Source organism: Pinus tabuliformis, chromosome Q, assembly GCF_031772625.1.
Source record: "Pinus tabuliformis cultivar Carrire ecotype Pingquan chromosome Q, CPIR1, whole genome shotgun sequence".
Lineage (NCBI taxonomy): Eukaryota > Viridiplantae > Streptophyta > Pinopsida > Pinales > Pinaceae > Pinus > Pinus tabuliformis.
In genome coordinates this window covers 121,643,684-121,663,047 of record NC_142296.1, presented here as the reverse complement: position 1 = coordinate 121,663,047, position 19,364 = coordinate 121,643,684, and the positions used below count along the sequence as shown (strand labels likewise).

Sequence of the window (19,364 nt, the reverse complement as noted above, 5' to 3'; positions counted from 1 at the left end):
ATAGAAAAAGACCATCACAGCTCAAATCTACTTTGCAAGATGTAGAAGGACATGCAGCGCCATGAGGCACCTTCGGGGAATCTAAGATACCTAAGAGGTATTTTGGTTATGAAACTCTAATGATTAATCTAATTGATTCCAAACCTTTCAAATTCGAGGAAGAAACCACCCAACAAGTGTAGAAGGATGCGGTGATGGAAGAATACCAATCTATTATGAAGAAAAATGTATGAGAAATTGTTCCAAGGCCCGAAGGAAAGTTTTTGTAACCTCACAGTGGATATATATATCAAGCATGCAACTAATGGGAGCATTGAAAAATACAAGGAAATATTCGTGGCTAGAGGGTTCTCCCAGAAAGAGGGAAAAAAATATGATGAAGTCTTTGCACCAGTTATCGAGTACATGAAAAATATATCTCTTATTTATCTTGCTTCATTTATAGGATGGAAGTTACATCATATGGATGTGAATATTTATTTCCTCAATGGCGTAATTGAGGAAGAGGTGTGCCTAATGCAACCTCACGTTTCTGAGGTTCATGATAGAGAATATCATGTGTGAAAATTAAAAAAGGCCTTATATGGACTCGAGCAAGATCTGAGAGCTTGGTATTCTAGAATTAATGGATATCTTAGAGACTTGGGTTTCTATAAGAGTGATGATAATCCAAATATTGATATTAAGGTTGTGAAGTGTGAACCAATGATGTTGCTACTATATGTTGATGATTTTTCCTGATGGGTGTAGAGCATCTTGTTCTCCAATATAAGAGGGAGTTTTCCTTTGACTTTGACATGAAGGATATTGGCTTGATTCATTATTATTTGGGACCAGAAATCTAGTAGAAACTTGGTGAAATCCTTCTTGGGCAAGGAAAATATGTGATCAAGATCCTTCAGAAGTTTGGCATGACGGAATGCAAGTCTATGGAAACTCTTATGGTGAAAAATCTAAGAAATTTGAGATATTCTGAATCTAATTTGGTAGATCCATCTATGTACCAAAAGTTGATTAAATCATTGATGTATTTGGTGAATTCCTAACCAGACATTTTCTTTACAGTGAGCACCTTGAGTTAGTTCCAAATGGAACCAATACAGGAGCATTGGATTGTAGAAAAGAATATATTGAGGTATTTGGATGGTATTGTTAACTATTGTTTGAGATATGCTTCGAGTGGTGAGATACAGTTGCAGGGATATATGGTCTCTCATTTGGCAGGGAGTGTGGATGACAGGAAGAGTACATCTAGTGTATGTTTCAATTTGGGATCTACTATGATATCTTGGATGAGCATGCATCAAACATCTATCACACTCGACACTGTAGAAGAAAAGTATATTGCAACTTTTTTGGCAAGTTGTGAGGGCGTATTTCATAATCTACTCTCTGAATTGTTCAACAAAACGCTAAAACCGATTGTGTTGTTTTGTGACACAAAGTTTTGTGAAATTGATAGAAAATCCAGTGTTTCATGATATGTTGAAGCATATTTATATTAAGTTCCACTTCGTTCGTGATATCGTGCAGAAGGGAGTAGTGAGGCTCTAATATATCTCCACACATGAGCATACAACTAACATTCTCACAAAGCCTTTATCTTGAGAAAAGTTTGTATACTTTAGAGACAAGCTTGGACTTGTGGAGAACCTCATTCTCAATGAGGGAGCATTGATATGACATCAACAAGGCATGGCTCAGATTGTTGGTGACAACAGCAACATGGCTTGGACTCTTGATGGGTGGACAACATGGGCACGACCCAGACTATTGATGGGTGGATAATAGCGACATGGGTCAAAAAATTAGTGACAACAAGAGAATAGCCCAGATTGTTGATGATATATCATTAGGAACAAACATTTTAGAGAGAATGGCCCCTGAGGTGAGTGCATCTTTAGGATCATGGCCTAGAGTGTGGCCTTTGTTTTGGGTATATGGGTTTCCCTAGGATTTGGCCATGAGTGATGAAAACCCTGATCTAGTCAAATTACCATGAGGTGAGGCACCCACCAGATCATAGTGACTAGTTGAGTTGGGACCATTGGTTAGGAGATCTAACCTAGGTTGTGGTACTTATTGAGGATGTTGATGTAGGTAAAGGGTGTTGACCTATATTATCATGTTATCAATGAGTTGAACCTTTCCTTATAGAAACCATGTATATAGAGAACATATGGATAGTCATTATCAATACCTCCCTAGCTAATAGGGAGTGTTAAACTTTTTAGCTATGGTTGGTCTTCATAATATTCTTTCATAAATGTAATATTGAAATATGAATTATATTTGTAAAAGAAAAATTTATTTGAAGCATGTTCTTCATGCTTGCAAGAAAAAAAATTATTTATTTGTTTTTGTATTCAAAATAATTTTTATAAGGCATGTTCTTCATAACCTTATCAAAGTAGGAAAAGATTGAAAATTTTAGATTTGTATTTTCCTCCACAAATGAAAAAGTTGGCCCTTCAAGATTCAAGTTGGCCTGCTCATAAGAGACACCCATCACATGGTTAGAAGGATATAAGTAGCCTATTCGTTTACCTCCAACGACATATTTCAGATCAACAGGTATATCTATGTTTGTGCAAAGAATAGAAGGAATAGAAGGGTAGAATTCATAAGGAAGAGACACACTAGCAATCAACGAGATTGAATTTTGTACGAGTTTCTAAGGTATATATCTATGTGTTTCTAAGGTATATATCGATTTTACTAGAAAAATCAAAACATTTTAGTCATTTTAGGTTCATAACTAGAATACATGGAGCACAACATCCCTCTTTCAATAATGCATTATTTATCAATAGTGATTAATCAATGCATCCAAGTTGCTCACAACATTTTACCAATGTTAGTTTGGGTCTTGAGAATAACATAAAACAATCTAATTGAATATAATAACATGCAAATATTTGATGATGCCAAAATTTTATGGACTATCGTGTGTTCTCTATGAGATGTCTGACATTTCGGGTGAACACTTTAACCCATTGAAATGTGTAACTAGGTTCGGTCTTCATAATTCATATTGTAGTCATGATTTTATATATTTGATATTAAAGGGAAAAAAAAATTATTATTGTCATTCTTGATGCATGGGTTTATGGTCAAGATAAATTTATTTATAGGTCAAGCACCTATTGAGTACTTCTAGGTTTCTCATAGAATTATGAAGTCAAAAGAGTCATTATCATACATGTAGACCCCTTTGGGCTTGTTGTATCTTGTAAATATTTTTTAAAGTCAAAATTGTCATAAAGACCCTCCAAGACCTTGTCAAACAACTCGGCCTACAAGAACGATCAAGTCGGCCTCAAGGAAAACAATTTGACCTCCTAAGAAGTCTATATATAAGGAAACCTTGACTTCATTTGGAAGCATAATTCAATCTAACAAGAAGAAATTGCTAAGGTTTCTAATTAGCTAAGGTTTCTAAATTAGCTACTAAACTGAAATTGTAGAAGTTTCTGGGGAAGTCAAAATTGCAAAAGAAACTATTGGGGAAGTCAAAGTTATAGAAGAGTTGCTAGGAATTCAAAGTTGTTGCTAGGTAATAAGTGTTGGAAGGACGAAGTTGTTGAAATTTTTTGGGTCGAAGTTGTTGGGTCGAAATTGTTGGAAGCTACTAGGTAAAAGTAGCTAGAAGAGCTCATCAAGAAGGATAAGATTGAATTGGTCTTGGAGGGGTCTTTGACAAGGGTCTTAGGTCTTGGAATTCATCATCTATAAATTCTATAAGAGACAAGAATTCTTGTGGATTTTCCTCTCAAAAGGAGAGGTTTTGGCCTTGGCTTGCAACCTACATTTTGTGTCCTCTTGTCTATTTGATATTCATATTTTGGTAGTTGTTTGATGATAAGAACATAATAATAATAAAGTGAAAGAAGTTAATCAAGTTAAGTAAAAATGCATCACAAGTAGAGAAATCACCTAATCTTGATACCCATAAATTTGTAAACACATCATCATTTAAGCTTTTAGTCCTTGAATATGGGTGAAGTGTTCGCCCGAAATGTTGGACATCTCATAGAGAACACAATTGTCCAGAAATCTTTAACATCATCAAATTATGAATTATGGAAATCTACATGCTAAAACATCCAAATATATTCGTAAGGGTTAGCTCAAGCAATCATGAGTTAGATGTGAAGAGTCTCCCCCAAGTTGAGGAGGTCAACGACTTGACTCTCTTAATCCCATAAATTTTAGGTGCTCAAGACTCAAACATAAATGATTAATCCCATTTACTATTAGAATAACAAGAAACTACTTGAGGATTTTTGGCAAGGTGTTCCTTGGAAAATAAGAGAAATATCCTTAGCATTCACAACAATCATGCCGCATATGGAGCAATGTAAACATATTTTTAAGGTTCACCTTAAAATCTATAGACTCTAACAAATTAGTCTTATTTTCAAATAGTGAGTAGTTTTGTCTACTTATAGTTCATCTATGTATATGCACATAATACATGAATTAACATTTATGCCCATAATGTAACTTATATCATTACACCAATGAAATAACTTACAACTTTTTTACAAGGAAAAAAAACATTCACAACAAATATAAATGTTTGAAAAAAATTCTAGGTGTTGAAAAAGTAACTATGTTCTGTCTTCATAATGACATGTGGAATTGTGATATTATGTAATTGATGAAAAGAAGAAAAATAAAATTATTATTTTAATGCTTGTCTCATGGATTTCATGAGCAAGGAATTTTATTTTTAGTAATGGCTCCCATTGTGAGCCTTTAGGATTCGTCATCTAGTCATAAAAGTCAATTTGAGTCTATGTCATGTAAGGACCCTTCTTGGGCATGTTACATTTTGCATGAATCATTTACTAGGTATGAAAAGCTCTCCAAGACAAGCACAATACATCTCCTTCAAGTCAGCTACAAAATAGAATAAATGATCTCCTACAAATGACACGTCAACTCACCCTCCAACAAATTGACTTATTTTGATGGGAAAACAACTATAACTAGGGTTGCTCAGCATCATTTATGACACATATTTTTGGTCATCATCAAGTTTGAAGTAAAAGGTTCAAAGTACAACGAGGAAGCTTATTATCAAGTGAAGGAGAGAAGAGTATAATTCAATCTCTTTTCTGGTCTATTTTTGGGTTTATATCCTCTACGCGTGTGAGGTAGCAAGAGTTTAGTTGCAACAGAAGAAGCCAAGAAGAGTAGTCCTCTTGAGTAGCTGAGTTGGAAGAAGGTCAAGTCAAGAAGAGAGGGCGAGATAAGCTAGAAGAAAACCCTATCGCAAAGCGAAGAAATTTAAGGCATAAGATAAGGTCTTATGCATGAGCTAGGGTTTTTGAATTAGGATTGTAGACCTAATTCAAGGAGGTCGAAGGTTTGAAGCAAAAGGAAGTCGAAGTGGAAGAGGAGACGAGAAAAGAGGAGTAAAAGGTTGACTTTTGTTATCTAAGGATCCCATCAAGGGAACTTGTGTCTTGATCTTGGAGTGGAAAATTGGTCAAGAGTCTTAGTCTTGGTATTTGTGAATTGGAATCTCTATAAGAAGAAGAATTTGTTCAGGTTTTCCTCTCAAGAGTGAGAGGTTTTGGCCCTAGGCGATAGCCTATATTTTGTGTCTCTTGTCTCTTTATAGTTTATACTTGGTATGTGTTTGATGAAGAATAACATTATAATAACAGAAGTAAAAGAACATCCTAATCAAGAAGTAAAAAGCATTCACAAACAATTATCTACCTAAGAGAACTCATCTAATTTTGATGCCCTAGATTTCTCAACATGGTATCAGAGCTAAGGTGACTAAGTCAAGGCATATTATTAAGGGATGCTCAAGGATCAAATATCAAGGAAGGAATCAAAACAATGATCATCTTGAAGTCAATATTTACAAAGAAAGCATCACAACCCTAGATCAAAGAAGTATTGGGATCATCATCAAGAAAAGAAGGGGAAAACCCTACATCTACTCAAGTTGAAGAGATCTACAAATCAATATAATTCATGCAAGGGAAGCTAGATCAAAAGGACTTTTCATCAATATTCTAAGGCGATCTCTTTCTCATTGAAGCAAGGTCCTTACAAATTGAAAGAATTCATATTTGATCTTCATCAACAAAGACTTCATCAAAATGGATCTCCTTCTTTGTGAGATCAAGGACCATTATTGAAGAAAACTATCTTCATTAAAGAGATGTTTTATATTCTCTATATCAACATCAAGGAAGCAACAAGGAGAAGGATCATCCTATCAAGTAAGATACTTATCTGAATCTGTCAAAATGTCTTTGTGCAAGGAAACCAACAAATTGGCTAGGGCTTCAAACTATCTTGCATGGAATAAAAAGGAAAATCTAAATCTCATTGAAAATGAGGTTATGGAACATGTCAAAGGGTCTATCACTAAACCAAGAAAGGAATATGCTCAAGCTCTTTCCAAGTATATGAAAGGGGAATTTATGGCTCAAAGGATTCTCATAGAATCCATCTAGGATCCCCTCATCCCATATGTATCTAAACTTGAAACTTCAAAAGGAATCTATGACAAACTGGTAGATTTGTATTCCATATGCACTGTTGGAGAAGTCATCTCATTAAGGAAAGAACTCTACAAGCTGAAGATTTCAAGGGAAGACAAAATAGCTTCATACTTTATGAGGATATCTGAAATCCGGGATCAGCTACAAGATCTAGGAGAAGTCATGTCTGATAGAGAAATGACTACAATTGTACTTAATGCACTACCGGAGGAGTGGGGTAACTTTACTTCAAGTATTTATGGGAAGAATGAAGCTACTCCATTCTAGGTCTATGGTCACTATGCAATATTGAAGAATCTAGACTAGAGGCCAAATTTGATTTGGTTGCAGGTGAGAAAAATAAATCTTATGCTACAATGACAAGGAGAAAGGGTGGAAAGTATGGTTCTCGAAAAAATAAAAGAGACATGGCTAAGATTCAATGCTATGGGTGTCAAGAATATGGAAACTACAAAAGAGATTTTCTAAAGACCACAAAGGACAATAAAAAAAAAAGAGGAAGAGAAGAAGCTCATATCACCGAAGAAGTGGAGGAAGTTGAAAAGAAGAAGTCCAAGAAATAGGAAGTAAGAGATCTCTACTATCATTGAGATAGTCTTCCTCACCTAAGTTTTTTTCAAGTTCATAAGTCTTCTATTGTAAGATATGGCTATCATGATTCACTAAGAAAAATGATAGGATGCATCATGGCATCATAGAAGCATTAAAAGAAAGAGCCCATGACATCAACATAAAAAAGCATGGAAGTCAACTAGGGAAAGATATAGCTCTTGGTAACCTCATTTGTGACATAGGTGGCACTTATGGGAAAGAAAGAAAAAGGCCATCTAATACAAGGCTCATCATACATCTATCAAAAGGAAACCTCTATTAGATGGGGATACTTTAGATCCTCAAGATTCTTTGATGGAATCTTCATCAGGTTCACCGATCAAGAGAGGAAGCAAGTGTTTCATCAAGGGTTCCAATCTTGTGGAACTCGTGGGATGATGGTATGTTGACATAAAATGAGAACCAAATCAAAGAATTGAAGCTTTTTCAATCAAGGAAGCTATTGCAAGAAGTCTAGATGACCCAAAGGAAAATGAGTTATGTATGCTTACAATCTATATTGAAGAGTCATGTCATATGGTTGCATGTAATATGGACCAATGCTCTATCTTGAGAGCATAATAAAAAGAAGGATCTCCTCCCCCAAAGGAATGCAAGAATGCATGGGTCACACATGTACTGGATGAAACCAACATAATATGTCCTCATATGAAGTATGAGGTAGTTGACAATAATTGGAGGAACTCTGATTGGAAATTCCTGAGAATGAAATGTGTGAATAAAGGAAAGAAGAGATCGTGGATATGCAACCATGAAAAAGAGGGAATCAACATCGAAAGACCAAGAATATTTGACTGGGATATCTCCATGAAATATATGAAGACTCTAATGGAGTCTGAAAAAGAAAGAGACCCTTGACAATATATATATATATATACATACATACATACATACATACATACATATATATATATATATATATATATATATATATATATCTATGGGAGATGTGTCGATATGTATGTAGGATGTTGATGAAAACTAGAAGATGTCACGATGAAATACCATCACAAAGGTAATTTTAATTTAAGTGTTCATTTCTTATTTTTGAACAAATATCTAGATGGGCTTATGTAGGATTTGTGAGGGAAGATGTATGGATGTTTTCCACCACTAATTCCCATGTAGTAGGATGAAATATCCTCAAGGAAACATGACATGAAGAAGGTAGCATGGCATGAAGGAAAGCCATATATGAACATGTGGATCACTTTCTGATGATGACATGAATGACTAATGGATGAAAGTGATGGATGGTTTGTGCCCTATGAAGAAGTTCCAAACATGAAGACTCATATATAACAAAAAGAAGTTCATGACATCGTGAGGAGGATCTCTTCAAGCGATCGGGTGCTTAGTATTTAGCTCAAAATCAAAGTTCTCATAATGGCTCAAAACTTGAACAACCGCGTCCGTCTTGAAAAGATGATCCTAGTGCAACTCATTTCATTGAAAACCGAATTCGTATGAGAAAGTTATTGTGTTCTGATCGATTTTCTAAACAGGTGAAATTTGCAAAAAAAATGCTCAATCATTGCACAGTCAGCAATCCATACTTCTGACGTGGCAGGTGACTAGGCATGGTCCATGACGAATCATAGGTGGACAAGTGGCATCGTTTCATTGGGTTGTACAGGTGGTGTGTTGCCCCATTCTTATTGGTTTATTTTGGACCAATGGAATAATGCCATGTGGCAATCCTGAAGGCCGCCACATGGCATCTCCCAACGGCCTAAACAAAGTTAGTTCAACAAAATTTGGTGGAAGTTGGGGTCAAACCCATGACCTCCAGCACATAGTCCACAATTATAGTTGTTAAAATAACTTCTAGGTTGCTCTGAACTTTTAACCTTGGTCAAGGTAGGTCTTGAAGTCAAAGAATCACTATTTCATTTCATAAATACAATATCCACCATTTAAACAAAATCAATATTTGTCAATCATCATCATCATAAGGTAATCAATTAAATAACATCATAGTACTAAGGTCTTGGTAATGACATCTATACATTAGAAAAATCAGCAAAAGAAACATCATAATAAATGTCAACTAAAAAATAGTCAATTGTGACAAAAGAGGGAAAACAAAATACTAAATTCTAATGCCATAATGGGGCGCTACAACTGTCTGCTCAAAGAAGTTATTTCCTTGAAACTAATCAACAATGAAAAGATAAGGGTAAAGCTAACTCCCATGTGTCAATAGACCATGTAAGATGTCTCTCTATGTATCTACTCTCCAATTGTTGCTATCTAATACCTATGATCTCTATGGTCTCCATGTGGAACTCCCAAACACTGTATGTATTTTTTAAACAAAGATACATGAAATATATTGTGACCAACTACATGTGTTGCTAGAGCCAATTTGTAAGCTACCATGCCATTTTACTCCAAGGGTTTATGTTACCTTATTGCTAACTTCCTCAACTTTCCCAACTTCAGGGCTTTGGTTTCATTTTGAGAAACACTTTCTCACTAACTGAGTGTTCCTTTATATCATCTTCTTGCCCACATAACTTTTTTTTCTCTCATATGTAAATTTCATATTCTATTATACTTGCTTCATTGTACCTTCCATCTTCTCCCAGGTCACACAACCATAAGTATCCCAACTCACATATGAGTTATATTTTCAGTGATATAAGACTTCAAAAGGCATCTTCAAGGAATGATGATAACCATTTTAGTAAGCAAATACTAAAAGAGGAAGACAGTCCTTGCAATTGCTTGGTTCATCACATACACATGAAGCATATCTTCAACCCTTAGTAAACCTTTTATACTTGACCATCAACCTATGGATAGCGTATTGTACTAAAGTTCAACTTAATACCTAAGTCCTAAAACAAATTCCTCCAAAATTAATAAGTAAAGTATAAATCTTGATCTGACACAATAATATTTGGAACTCCATGAAATTTGACCACCTCTATATGATAAAGTTGGGAGCAATATCTCATGCTCGATAAGTAGTCTTCACTAGTATGTATTGATCTATGTTCATCCTTAAATCTACCAACACAAAGATATATTCTGGAATGAATCCTATGGACTCTTGCAAGGCTGGGAAAATCACCATTATTCTCCAAATATAGAACTTGATTGTGGTGGGGGATTTCAAAAATGTTATTATGTATATGATTTTAAATACCATTTTTTTAGTACACTTGGCTTAAATGCTAGAGGATAAAGAAAACTACAAATTATTTCTCCAGTGTGCAATTTTATCATGTTGTGAGGGACAATAACACCATAATAGACCGATTATTCAATCAAGCAAAATAAGGGACATATCCATCCATGGCAAGGTGTATACCCAACCTATATCATGAAGTGATGGAGGGCATTGTATTTTTCATTATCACTATGGGATTATGGCTTCATAGCTTCGCCCCTATGTGTGGTATCTCCGATTTATTAGTCCAAGACTTTGCTAAGTAACTTATGGTATTTGGATATAGATAGTGATTTTTTTCTGCTAGAGTAAGAATTTCTATTATTTGTTGAAGATTGTGTTATTTCAATGAATCCCTCTCTCAATCTTAGCACCTAGGAAACTTGAATTGAAGCCATTTCATGTTCTTTTATGTTTGGGTTCTCAAATTGTCTAGAATTAAACCTCTTGCCCTTGCTTTGCAATCCCCTATAACTTTGTTTTAAAGTGTTCTTTGTGATAGTTATGAGCTAAGCCTATTCTTAAACTAGGTTTTGAGAACCCTATTATTAGACCTAAGGCCCAATAGTGTGGACAATTTTGAATATTCCAATCGGCAAGAAGAATTAATTTTCTGCATTTCTTAAATGCATTACAAGGAACTTCAAGAGATAAGGTGTGTTCTACTAAGTCACAAGAAGGGCATTGAGGAAAATCAAAGCTCAATTCTCATAGCTACAATGAAAATGCATGCATAAGATAACTGTGTGACATTTCAAATAGAAATCATTATCGAAACCCTAATGCTGTAAAACAATCATATCAATGTATGGGAGGCCAACACTTGGTTCTTCTGCCACAACTATATGTTGAAAGCTAACCCTTTTCTTGTCTTTTTTTTGTTTTAAAATCTTTAAAAAGTAAGATACTTCTCACGGTTCATCAACTAATTATACTGATAATTGAAGTCATTCCCATCCTACATGAAAAGTCCACCCATCCATCACTACAAACTGACTCCTGGAAAAGTGACAGCGAATTGATAACTCCAGTGCCACCACAATGAATGTGGTGGTAAGAAACCTTTTCAACTTTTGAGATCTTTCCTCACGAACAACTAACGAAGATAGACGAAACCAAAAACTGAAGAAGAAAAGGTGGCCGCTAACGAAAAGAGGAAGATAGAATGTTGAGAAGAATCGAAGCATCTGAGGGAATTTCTCATTTTACCGGTTATTTTCTTATTTGAGATTCAGCATGCATTGCTTTCGATGTTTTGAGAAGTAATTGGCCCAGAATTTGACAACAGTGAAAGCCTATTCAAATTTAATTTACTGCTTTTGCTGGTGTTTTCCCCATTTTGTGCTTTTATTGAATTGCATTATTTATCTTTCCATTTGTCTATTCCAGCACTGAGTTTTAATTGCCGTCATGTAAGATTGCATGTGCATTCCATCTGGACAGCACTTATTTCCAAATGAGATGACACAGACTGCAAGGGAAGACTTTTTGCATAAATTTACATGTTTAAGCCGATATATTGTTAAATAGAGGCCACAGATTGCAAGGGAAGAAGTTTGCTAAAACCAATTCTATGATATCTTGTTAAATAGAGACTAGGTGAACCGTGTCCACACCCATGACAAGGAAAAATATAAGTAACAGAGAAATTCAGTCTGAAAAGTATAAAAATTACTTATAACCAATAGTAAATAACCTAGCATTTTTTTATACCATGGGGGGGCTAGATTATGCAAAATCTTCGTCCATGTCCAACTCTCAAAGGAGATACAAATCCAGTGTTTTATATAATTCAATTTCAAATGAGAAAAAACCACATCAAATGCTCTCAAGCATTCATTACAATTGACAATAAAGTATCTCTTAGCAATGAAAAAACAAAGTCAGTGTTCTAAAAGATCAAATTTGAATTTAAAAACCATGTCCTCAAGAATTTATTACAGGTGACAAACAAAGATCCCTTTTCTCTATGCCATCACCTTCCAATGTGGAAAAAAAGCTAAGCCAAAATACCCAAGGACGAATGAAGTGGACTATCTTCTCTTAATCACGCTTTTTTCACAACTCTGTACAGTTACAGCCTTGAGACAAAGAATAATAATGAATGCCCAAAAAATCCATCCACCCAAAGGGGGAAGGGACTACAATACGAGTGAATGGAGTTCTTCTATGCTAAAGTTTTGATTGACATATCAATTTTCAGTTCTGGATGTGCAGTTGCTCATTTGTTGTTACACCTGCAACAGCACATCCAATCAAAAGTTTATGCAGGCAGCTTGGCAGGCTTGATAAGTGCCACGGATTTGTAGTCGGGCTTTGAGTACTTCGTAAAGGCTGCATCCACTTTGCATTCTACTGAATTCCGATGGAATTCGACCATCAGTGTTACACATTCCCTGCACAAATAAATAAGGAGAACCCTCTCAAATGCAAGCTTGTATTATATACTGAAATCCATACCATAAGTGCCTTTGTTTTTCTCACATGAATTTCTTCATCGTCCTATTTCTAGAGGTTCTTCCAAAATTGGATCTAGTTTTGTTGACACTTATTCTCTTCCAATCAATGATAAACACTGAAGACAATAGTAAACCAAAGCGGATTGTTCACAAAACTTACTTGAGGTCTGTTTCAGAGTAGCCTGAATGGCTTTTAAGTACATCATTCCAGAGCGGCTTCCTTTCCAAAGTGCATTGAGCAGTGTAGAGTGCAGCAGCAGCAAGCATTGATGGGGGGAACTTTATCATCACATATTCCATCAAGCTCAGTTCCATAAAGAAGAATACCAAATTTGCCATCTGACCATTAGACCAAACATGAGAGCACGAAAAAAAAAATTACTGAATTTAAGGTTAGCAATAAAGGTCAGAATCTAGATAAGCTCTTGCCTCTTCGTCAGAGTTTGCAACCTTGAGGAACCGGGCAAGGAACACATATGGGGTTGGGACTGTGAGGCGAAATTTCAGTTTGTTGAGCATTGTCTTTTCCATAAGCAGTACATCTTTCCTCTCAAAATTTGTTTCTAAGATTTCGAGAAATTCATCTATCTGTCACCAAAATCGAAGGAAATACAAGTATAAGCAAGAGTATGGAGTCTAAAGCAAAATGTACTGCATTTAAGTTATTTACTCATTAATAAAATCCCACCTCCGGAGCCCAGATTTCCTCGTACTTGGAAGCTAGAAGCAGTGCAGTAGCACCTACTAATTGACAGTCGCTCCTTGATATATATTCAATAGAAAGATATCTATCAAGAATATTTGTAGTTAGATACAAAGTCTCTGGCATCAACCCAAACTTGTGATGTAGCTGCAAAATCAGGTTCCAAGATCAATGATAATTAACTATATAAATCTTCATTATAACTGGTTAAAATAATTGTTACCAATGAGCATATATGAAGATGACACCAGACACAAATACAGCACTAACCTCAATCAACCAATTTATCATGAGTGTTCTCATTTTTCCATTAATTTCTCGTTGACTGGGCATATAATCTGGCACGCAGCTCATGTGCTGCAGGCAGATATAACAAAAGCTACAAATTTCAAAATCCAATTGTGTTTGAAAAGCCGCCAACAAAGAGATCAACTGAATATACCTCTGTTCTGCGATAGAACTTATATATATCCTCAACATATTCAACCACCGCCAATTGATTATCAAGGTCTCCTTCATCAATGTTTGGCAAGGGATTCTCCTCGGCCTCAGCCATTTCTTCATCAAATGCAAAATCATGTAAGGCCTGAAAATCGAAGCTGATTAGAGTCTTTTATAGTATGTCAATATCATAGTTTCCGAAAAAAGAAAAACAGGAAGTAATACTGTAAAATTGGCAGGAGACGAATAAAATCGAGGGTAACTGAGAGAACTATTCAATCTTGAGACATCCTAATGCAACTAGCTGGAACAAGTTTGGTCCAACAGTATTCACAGAGTCCAAAATTAATTGAAATGAAAAACGCATCACAAGCAACTCACTACTGCACTTCGAGATGTCAGAGTTGCTGTTAGTGATTTAGGCCTTCGTGTTAGTACTTGAGGCTTCTCTTTATTTCCTGCAGCTCCGGCATTGCGATTACAAGCTGGTTTTACCCTGTCTGGTTGTTCAATAATAACGCAATCATCTGACTCCCTTGCAGTTGTGGGAGGAATGTTCTTGCTCTTTCTAGTCCTCCTTTGCTTGTTCCCCCGCACACCCTCTGCCTTTGGAATGACTGCTGGTGGTTGAGATTGCTGGGAATAAAAATGAAAGCGACATAAGAGGAAGGAACAGCAGATAATGAAGTCCATAGAGAAACATAGGAACAAGATGGTCATGTAAATTACATTATTAGGGGCAGAGATGCCCTTGTTTGCAGCAGCCTGTGCAAGTAATTGAGCCCCAAAACTCCTACAAACAAATTTCCCACAAGTTAAATAAAAAAACAAATATCTTCTCTAATTAATAAGGCCCTAGAATCCACATCCCTGCATACTCGAAGCAATAAATTGCTAACGCACGATGAACTAACCTTGTAATAGGGCGAGAGGCCTGAGCCAGAGGTTTTTTCCTGCAAATAGAAATAGAATCAGATCGAATTTTTCCAATGCATGTATGTATTATTGACTCTCTGTATCACATAATTGGTCTTTGAATTTGTATTCCGAAGATGTTGAGTTCCTTAAGTGAGGGTTTCCAGAGTTCAATAACAACGTACCCATTGGCCCCTTCCTTGGGGACATTGCATTTACCACCGGCATCCACCACAATGTTGCCAATATCTCCCAAAGCTCTTCTATTGTTGTTGGCTTGTGATACCCTCTGGTTAGGGACCATCGCTGCAGAAACTAATTTTGCTTTAGACAAAGATAAATTACCAATCCAAATTAGAAAGAAAAGAAGAGGCATTTCAAGTGTTCAGGGATGAAGCACAGCAAACCGTTTCTTCTTGCAGCAGCCATGTTTGTCTGCGTAAGAACACCAACCCAAACTACTGCAGAAGCGTCCCTCCCTGTCTACCAATGTTAATTACCAGAGCAGAGCGGACAATGCCAATGTTAATTACCAGAGCAGAGCGGACAATGCCAATCTTAATTGGCAGGGCAGAGCGGACAATATAGGAAATCGAGATAGAAGAAGCACTTGGCAATCGTAACGGTTCAGATGAATATTTATAAACAAAAGCCACAGCTACATGGTTCGAAATCAAAGGTAAAATGCATCCCGACGACTTAGCTCCCCTAGAAATGGGGAAGCGTTCCACCCATTCGTATGGAGGGGCTCTTGATGCAACGGTGACATGGCCAGTCGCATGGGCTATTAAAGTTAAAAGAGTATCCTTGTGGTCACTTAGTTAATTGAAAAGTACGAAAAATCATAATAAGGGTATAAATTTAATTTTCCCCAAATTTTCAATTGGATTTAGTTTTATTATTTTTTCAAAAGGTTAATTCTTAGGTTCGTTTTAAATGAATTGAATTTTTTTTAAATAAAGTTTTATAATTAAATTTTTTATATTGTAGGGCATAATTTTTATAAAATTTGTTTAAAAGGAGTTGAATTGGTAAATTATTAACTTATTTTTACGCCGTAAGGCGTTCCCTCTGGAATCAACACCCCCAGCTGCTACCGTGGACGATTATGGACCATCGATTATCTATGTTAGACGATAGAAGCATCTTCTACCGTCAGATTAACCAGCAACTATACATACCTCCACGTGGTTACTAACTCCGGCGAAGATCGATACAGTTACATGGACGCTCCTTCTGCTCTGTATCCTGCAGAGCCCGTGGCCACCATTCCTTATTTCCACGTCGCTTACACATGCCATGACCTCCCCTGGGCGGTAATGAAACCGAAACCGGTACCTCGTGAATCAGCCATATGGGGTCCCAGGCAGTGCTCGCTCCTTCTGAATTCAGGTTCTTGCAACCCCTGGAAAGGCGGGTAGAGAAGCTTCACGGCGATGGCAGTGCAGGAAATAGTAACATGGAGGACGGCCTTCTCAGCTCCCCACCTTGTGCCATGCAGCGCCAGGTGAGCGTTGCAGCCGGGGGAAGTCTTGATCAAGTCTGGAGAGACATTCACAGGCCTAATTTTCAGACTACTCAGGCCGCGGCGGTGGAGAATTTTCTTGCACAGACGGGCCTTGGACAGCGGGAAGATGAAGAGGAAGAAGAGGAGGAGGATGGCCTGAACCGGGGCAACAATGGCAGCTTGACCATATTTGCAATGGATTCTGTTCTTGCAGGTCAAAACCTGCAGCAACCGGAATGGCTGCAATTTCAACACCAACACCAACAATTTGGGGAATTATCGGCTCAGGCGAACAGTAATATTGATATCCCTGTCGTAGCCGCATCGTCGAGCTCTGAACACCCTGTCTGGAAGAAACGAGGTTGTGAGTCTATAACAGATCACACCGTGGAGCGGCGCCAGAAGCGTATGATCAAAAATCGAGAATCTGCTGCTCGTTCAAGAGCAAGGAGGCAGGTATGGGATTCGATCTTTCTGAACCTAGATAACATTTTGATTATTTGTCTCAGATTCGCTTCTTATCCACTTAGGTTAGGGTATTTGACAGTAAAATATTATCATTAGCAATTAGTCCAGGACTACCAAGAAAGCTCCTGCGTCTGTGTTGAGCTTCTATTACTACGTTATTTTGGGGTTAGCTGTAACTTCATTTTTGTTCCAACCATAGATCTCAGGAGCTACAATGGTGGCATCGAACAGGCGTTTCTTAGAACATGAATTAAACTCCATTCATACTCCTCTACTTTACATCAAAGGTGAACAGTAATATGCCTTATTAGGTTCCCCTACGCTCTACTACGCACCAACATGTCAGGACTCTCCATTATTCGCTTTCCATTAAAACGCATGACGGAAAGCATTTTATTCTGGTGTGTGGGAAATGTGTATGAGAAAACAAGACTTTTTGGAAGTGTGCAAGACAAGATAGTGCTCGATGGAGAGAGTGACAATGTTATATAGAATATTCTGTCATTGCATTTAGAAAAAACGATGTTCACTCCCTCAACCTAGTGGGATGTGTTATGATGGCGGGTAGTATTAATTACGCATCAAATCATGAATTTTTCAAATAGCTCTTTAACTTATCTGCATCCATTTAGATTATTATTCTTTTGATGTACATGTAATTACATTTGGCTTTGGAAAATGAACCTAATTTACATTGTATGCCGTTTTCTTCGTTATATATATATATATATATGAATTTGAGATCTTCGTTTTTACAGATTTGAAAGGCTGTCAAGGAGGTCATGACTGGTTGGGTACAGAAGGTGTTTATGCTTTCTATTATGTTTTCTATCTTATAGGCTAAAATTAATTGCTTGTTAAGGAATACTAACCAGGGCCAAAATTTCTCTTTTTTTTGGTAGGATATTTCTCATCATACAACTTTTCAGTGTGATCAATTTCATCACCTGGGGGAATTATTATATTGGGTATTGGAGAAAAATGTTGAACGATGGTACAACTCTTTCCCCTCATGTTCACCGTTTTTTTTCTTTTAACTTCAAGGAAGATGGATATGTTAAAAAATTGAAGTTTGAATCCAAAATTTGTTTGGGAGATTTTTTTACCATCAGTTTCATCCAGCTGAAGCCATCCCTAGATTGGACAAAAAATTCCTTTTACAGAGTGGAAAGAAAAGGAAAATTACTGGATGACGAACTGGTATTAATTATGTTAATGGGTAAAATAACCTATAAGGAAATTCAAAAACATAGAAATAGTCGAGATGCAGATAAGGCATATGGCTATTAATACCTAAATTGAGATTCATATGGCCATTTATCATTTAGTTCCAATATGTAGATTTGGTTTAGAGTTTGCTTTCTTGGATCTTGTCAAAAATCAGGAGATAACAGAATCAAGAACATTTAAGTAGGATTAGAAAAATAAAGCCCTGTCTATCTACAGATATACACACATATTTGCCTCATGACCATATCGACGAATACGAGAAGCATCCTTAGTAAGTGAAGAAAGTGAAGAAAATTTGAGTAATGCAGAAGATGGGCGTTTACTTTGTTACTTGAAATCCCAACTTAAAAATACAGAACTTGCCTTATCTGTTCCACAGCTCAACACAACTCTATATATTGAATTGACATGCCAATGTACTAAATCTGAATTTTATAACTCATGGAAACATCGATTATAATGCATCCAAAAACATATTCAAATTTCCACCTCCCCTTTTTAAAAGCTATTAATCTAAGAGTTTTTTGTTCTTTAATTGAGATCCATTTTCTCCTTATCATGACATTTATTTTATCGCCCAATTTTCGTATATGGCATAAAACTGATGAACACAGAAAATTTAATTTCATAGAGTCGGATCCTAGTGATTACAATGTCAACGATGGCCTATGCTGCTTCCCTGGCTGGAATCATACTGATGTACATTTGTGCTCCAAAAGCATCATGCGTCCTGAACATATTTTTCGTCACATGGACACTACTTCTTCTTCAAGTAATGACTAGCATCTCCCTACATTCAAAAGTAAGTTCCAATGACATAATTCACATGTAGTTATTAGTAAGTTGGTGATTCCTTATCACAAGTTGCCAATCAATTATATTCAGGAAAGTGACTGAAATCTAAATATTTGTTATATTATTACATTGCAAATAAACGTTTATTTTTTGCAAGGGAGTGTCGTTTTAAAAGTTGTTGAGATGGAAACTAATCACTGACTGTAGGCATCAAACTTATGTTGAATATGCAGGCAACAATATATTCTACAAAGAATTCTGATGTATGTGTTTCCTTTCTCAGCAACGTCCACAGGAATGTGTGATTTCATCTATGAGGACATTAGTGAATGTGTTTTTCGTTGATGCATCCAATTGGGCGTGGACGATATAGTTTTCTATGAGAAGCCTCTGCTACAATCTGAAGTATAGCAGATTTCAAATTCAAATAGTCATCCAAAGTATTGTAAATTTGATGAGAGATTCTTGCATAAGCTTTCACTTAAAAAGGCTTGGATGTCTGCACTGAAACTGTGTGAGTGTT

General features: G+C 36.4%; 2 protein-coding genes across 4 annotated transcripts; one reads left to right on the top strand and one right to left on the bottom strand.

Annotated features, from left to right (window-relative positions):
* Positions 1-12,131: 12,131 nt before the first annotated feature.
* LOC149218557 (G2/mitotic-specific cyclin S13-7-like) lies at positions 12,132-15,601 on the bottom strand. 3 transcript variants are annotated; one of them, XM_089382414.1, is made up of 11 exons: positions 15,249-15,601; positions 15,027-15,156; positions 14,841-14,879; positions 14,656-14,719; positions 14,308-14,562; positions 13,928-14,071; positions 13,756-13,842; positions 13,471-13,632; positions 13,233-13,370; positions 12,943-13,121; positions 12,132-12,719 (listed from the first exon to the last, which is right to left on the bottom strand). In XM_089382414.1, exons 1-11 carry the CDS (start codon positions 15,268-15,270, stop codon positions 12,587-12,589), a joined length of 1,353 nt encoding a protein of 450 aa, XP_089238540.1. In that variant the 5' UTR covers positions 15,271-15,601; the 3' UTR covers positions 12,132-12,586. The 3 variants fall into 3 exon arrangements, with proteins under 3 accessions (XP_089238540.1, XP_089238538.1, XP_089238539.1); XM_089382412.1 differs by having other exon boundaries at positions 12,134-12,719; positions 13,212-13,370; positions 15,249-15,599; XM_089382413.1 differs by having other exon boundaries at positions 12,135-12,719; positions 13,212-13,370; positions 15,027-15,147; positions 15,249-15,598.
* A 567-nt stretch (positions 15,602-16,168) lies between these two features.
* On the top strand, positions 16,169-17,129 carry LOC149218556 (ABSCISIC ACID-INSENSITIVE 5-like protein 3). The gene is made up of 2 exons (XM_089382411.1): positions 16,169-16,804; positions 17,016-17,129. The coding sequence occupies exons 1-2, from the start codon at positions 16,196-16,198 to the stop codon at positions 17,112-17,114; spliced, it is 708 nt and encodes a 235-aa protein (XP_089238537.1). The 5' UTR covers positions 16,169-16,195; the 3' UTR covers positions 17,115-17,129.
* The last annotated feature ends 2,235 nt before the right edge of the window (positions 17,130-19,364 follow it).

Excerpts from the sequence above, each read along its gene's own strand:
- LOC149218557 (XM_089382412.1), bottom strand. The coding sequence starts at position 15,270 with ATGGCTGCTGCAAGAAGAAACG. Across the intron at positions 15,157-15,248 it reads GGCTGCTGCAAGAAGAAACG|TTTCTGCAGCGATGGTCCCT; the intron begins GTTTGCTGTGCT and ends AAGCAAAATTAG. Across the intron at positions 13,843-13,927 it reads AGTTCTATCGCAGAACAGAG|CACATGAGCTGCGTGCCAGA; the intron begins GTATATTCAGTT and ends ATCTGCCTGCAG.
- LOC149218556 (XM_089382411.1), top strand. The coding sequence starts at position 16,196 with ATGGGGTCCCAGGCAGTGCTCGCTCCTTCTGAATTCAGGTTCTTGCAA. Across the intron at positions 16,805-17,015 it reads GTTCAAGAGCAAGGAGGCAG|ATCTCAGGAGCTACAATGGT; the intron begins GTATGGGATTCG and ends TTCCAACCATAG.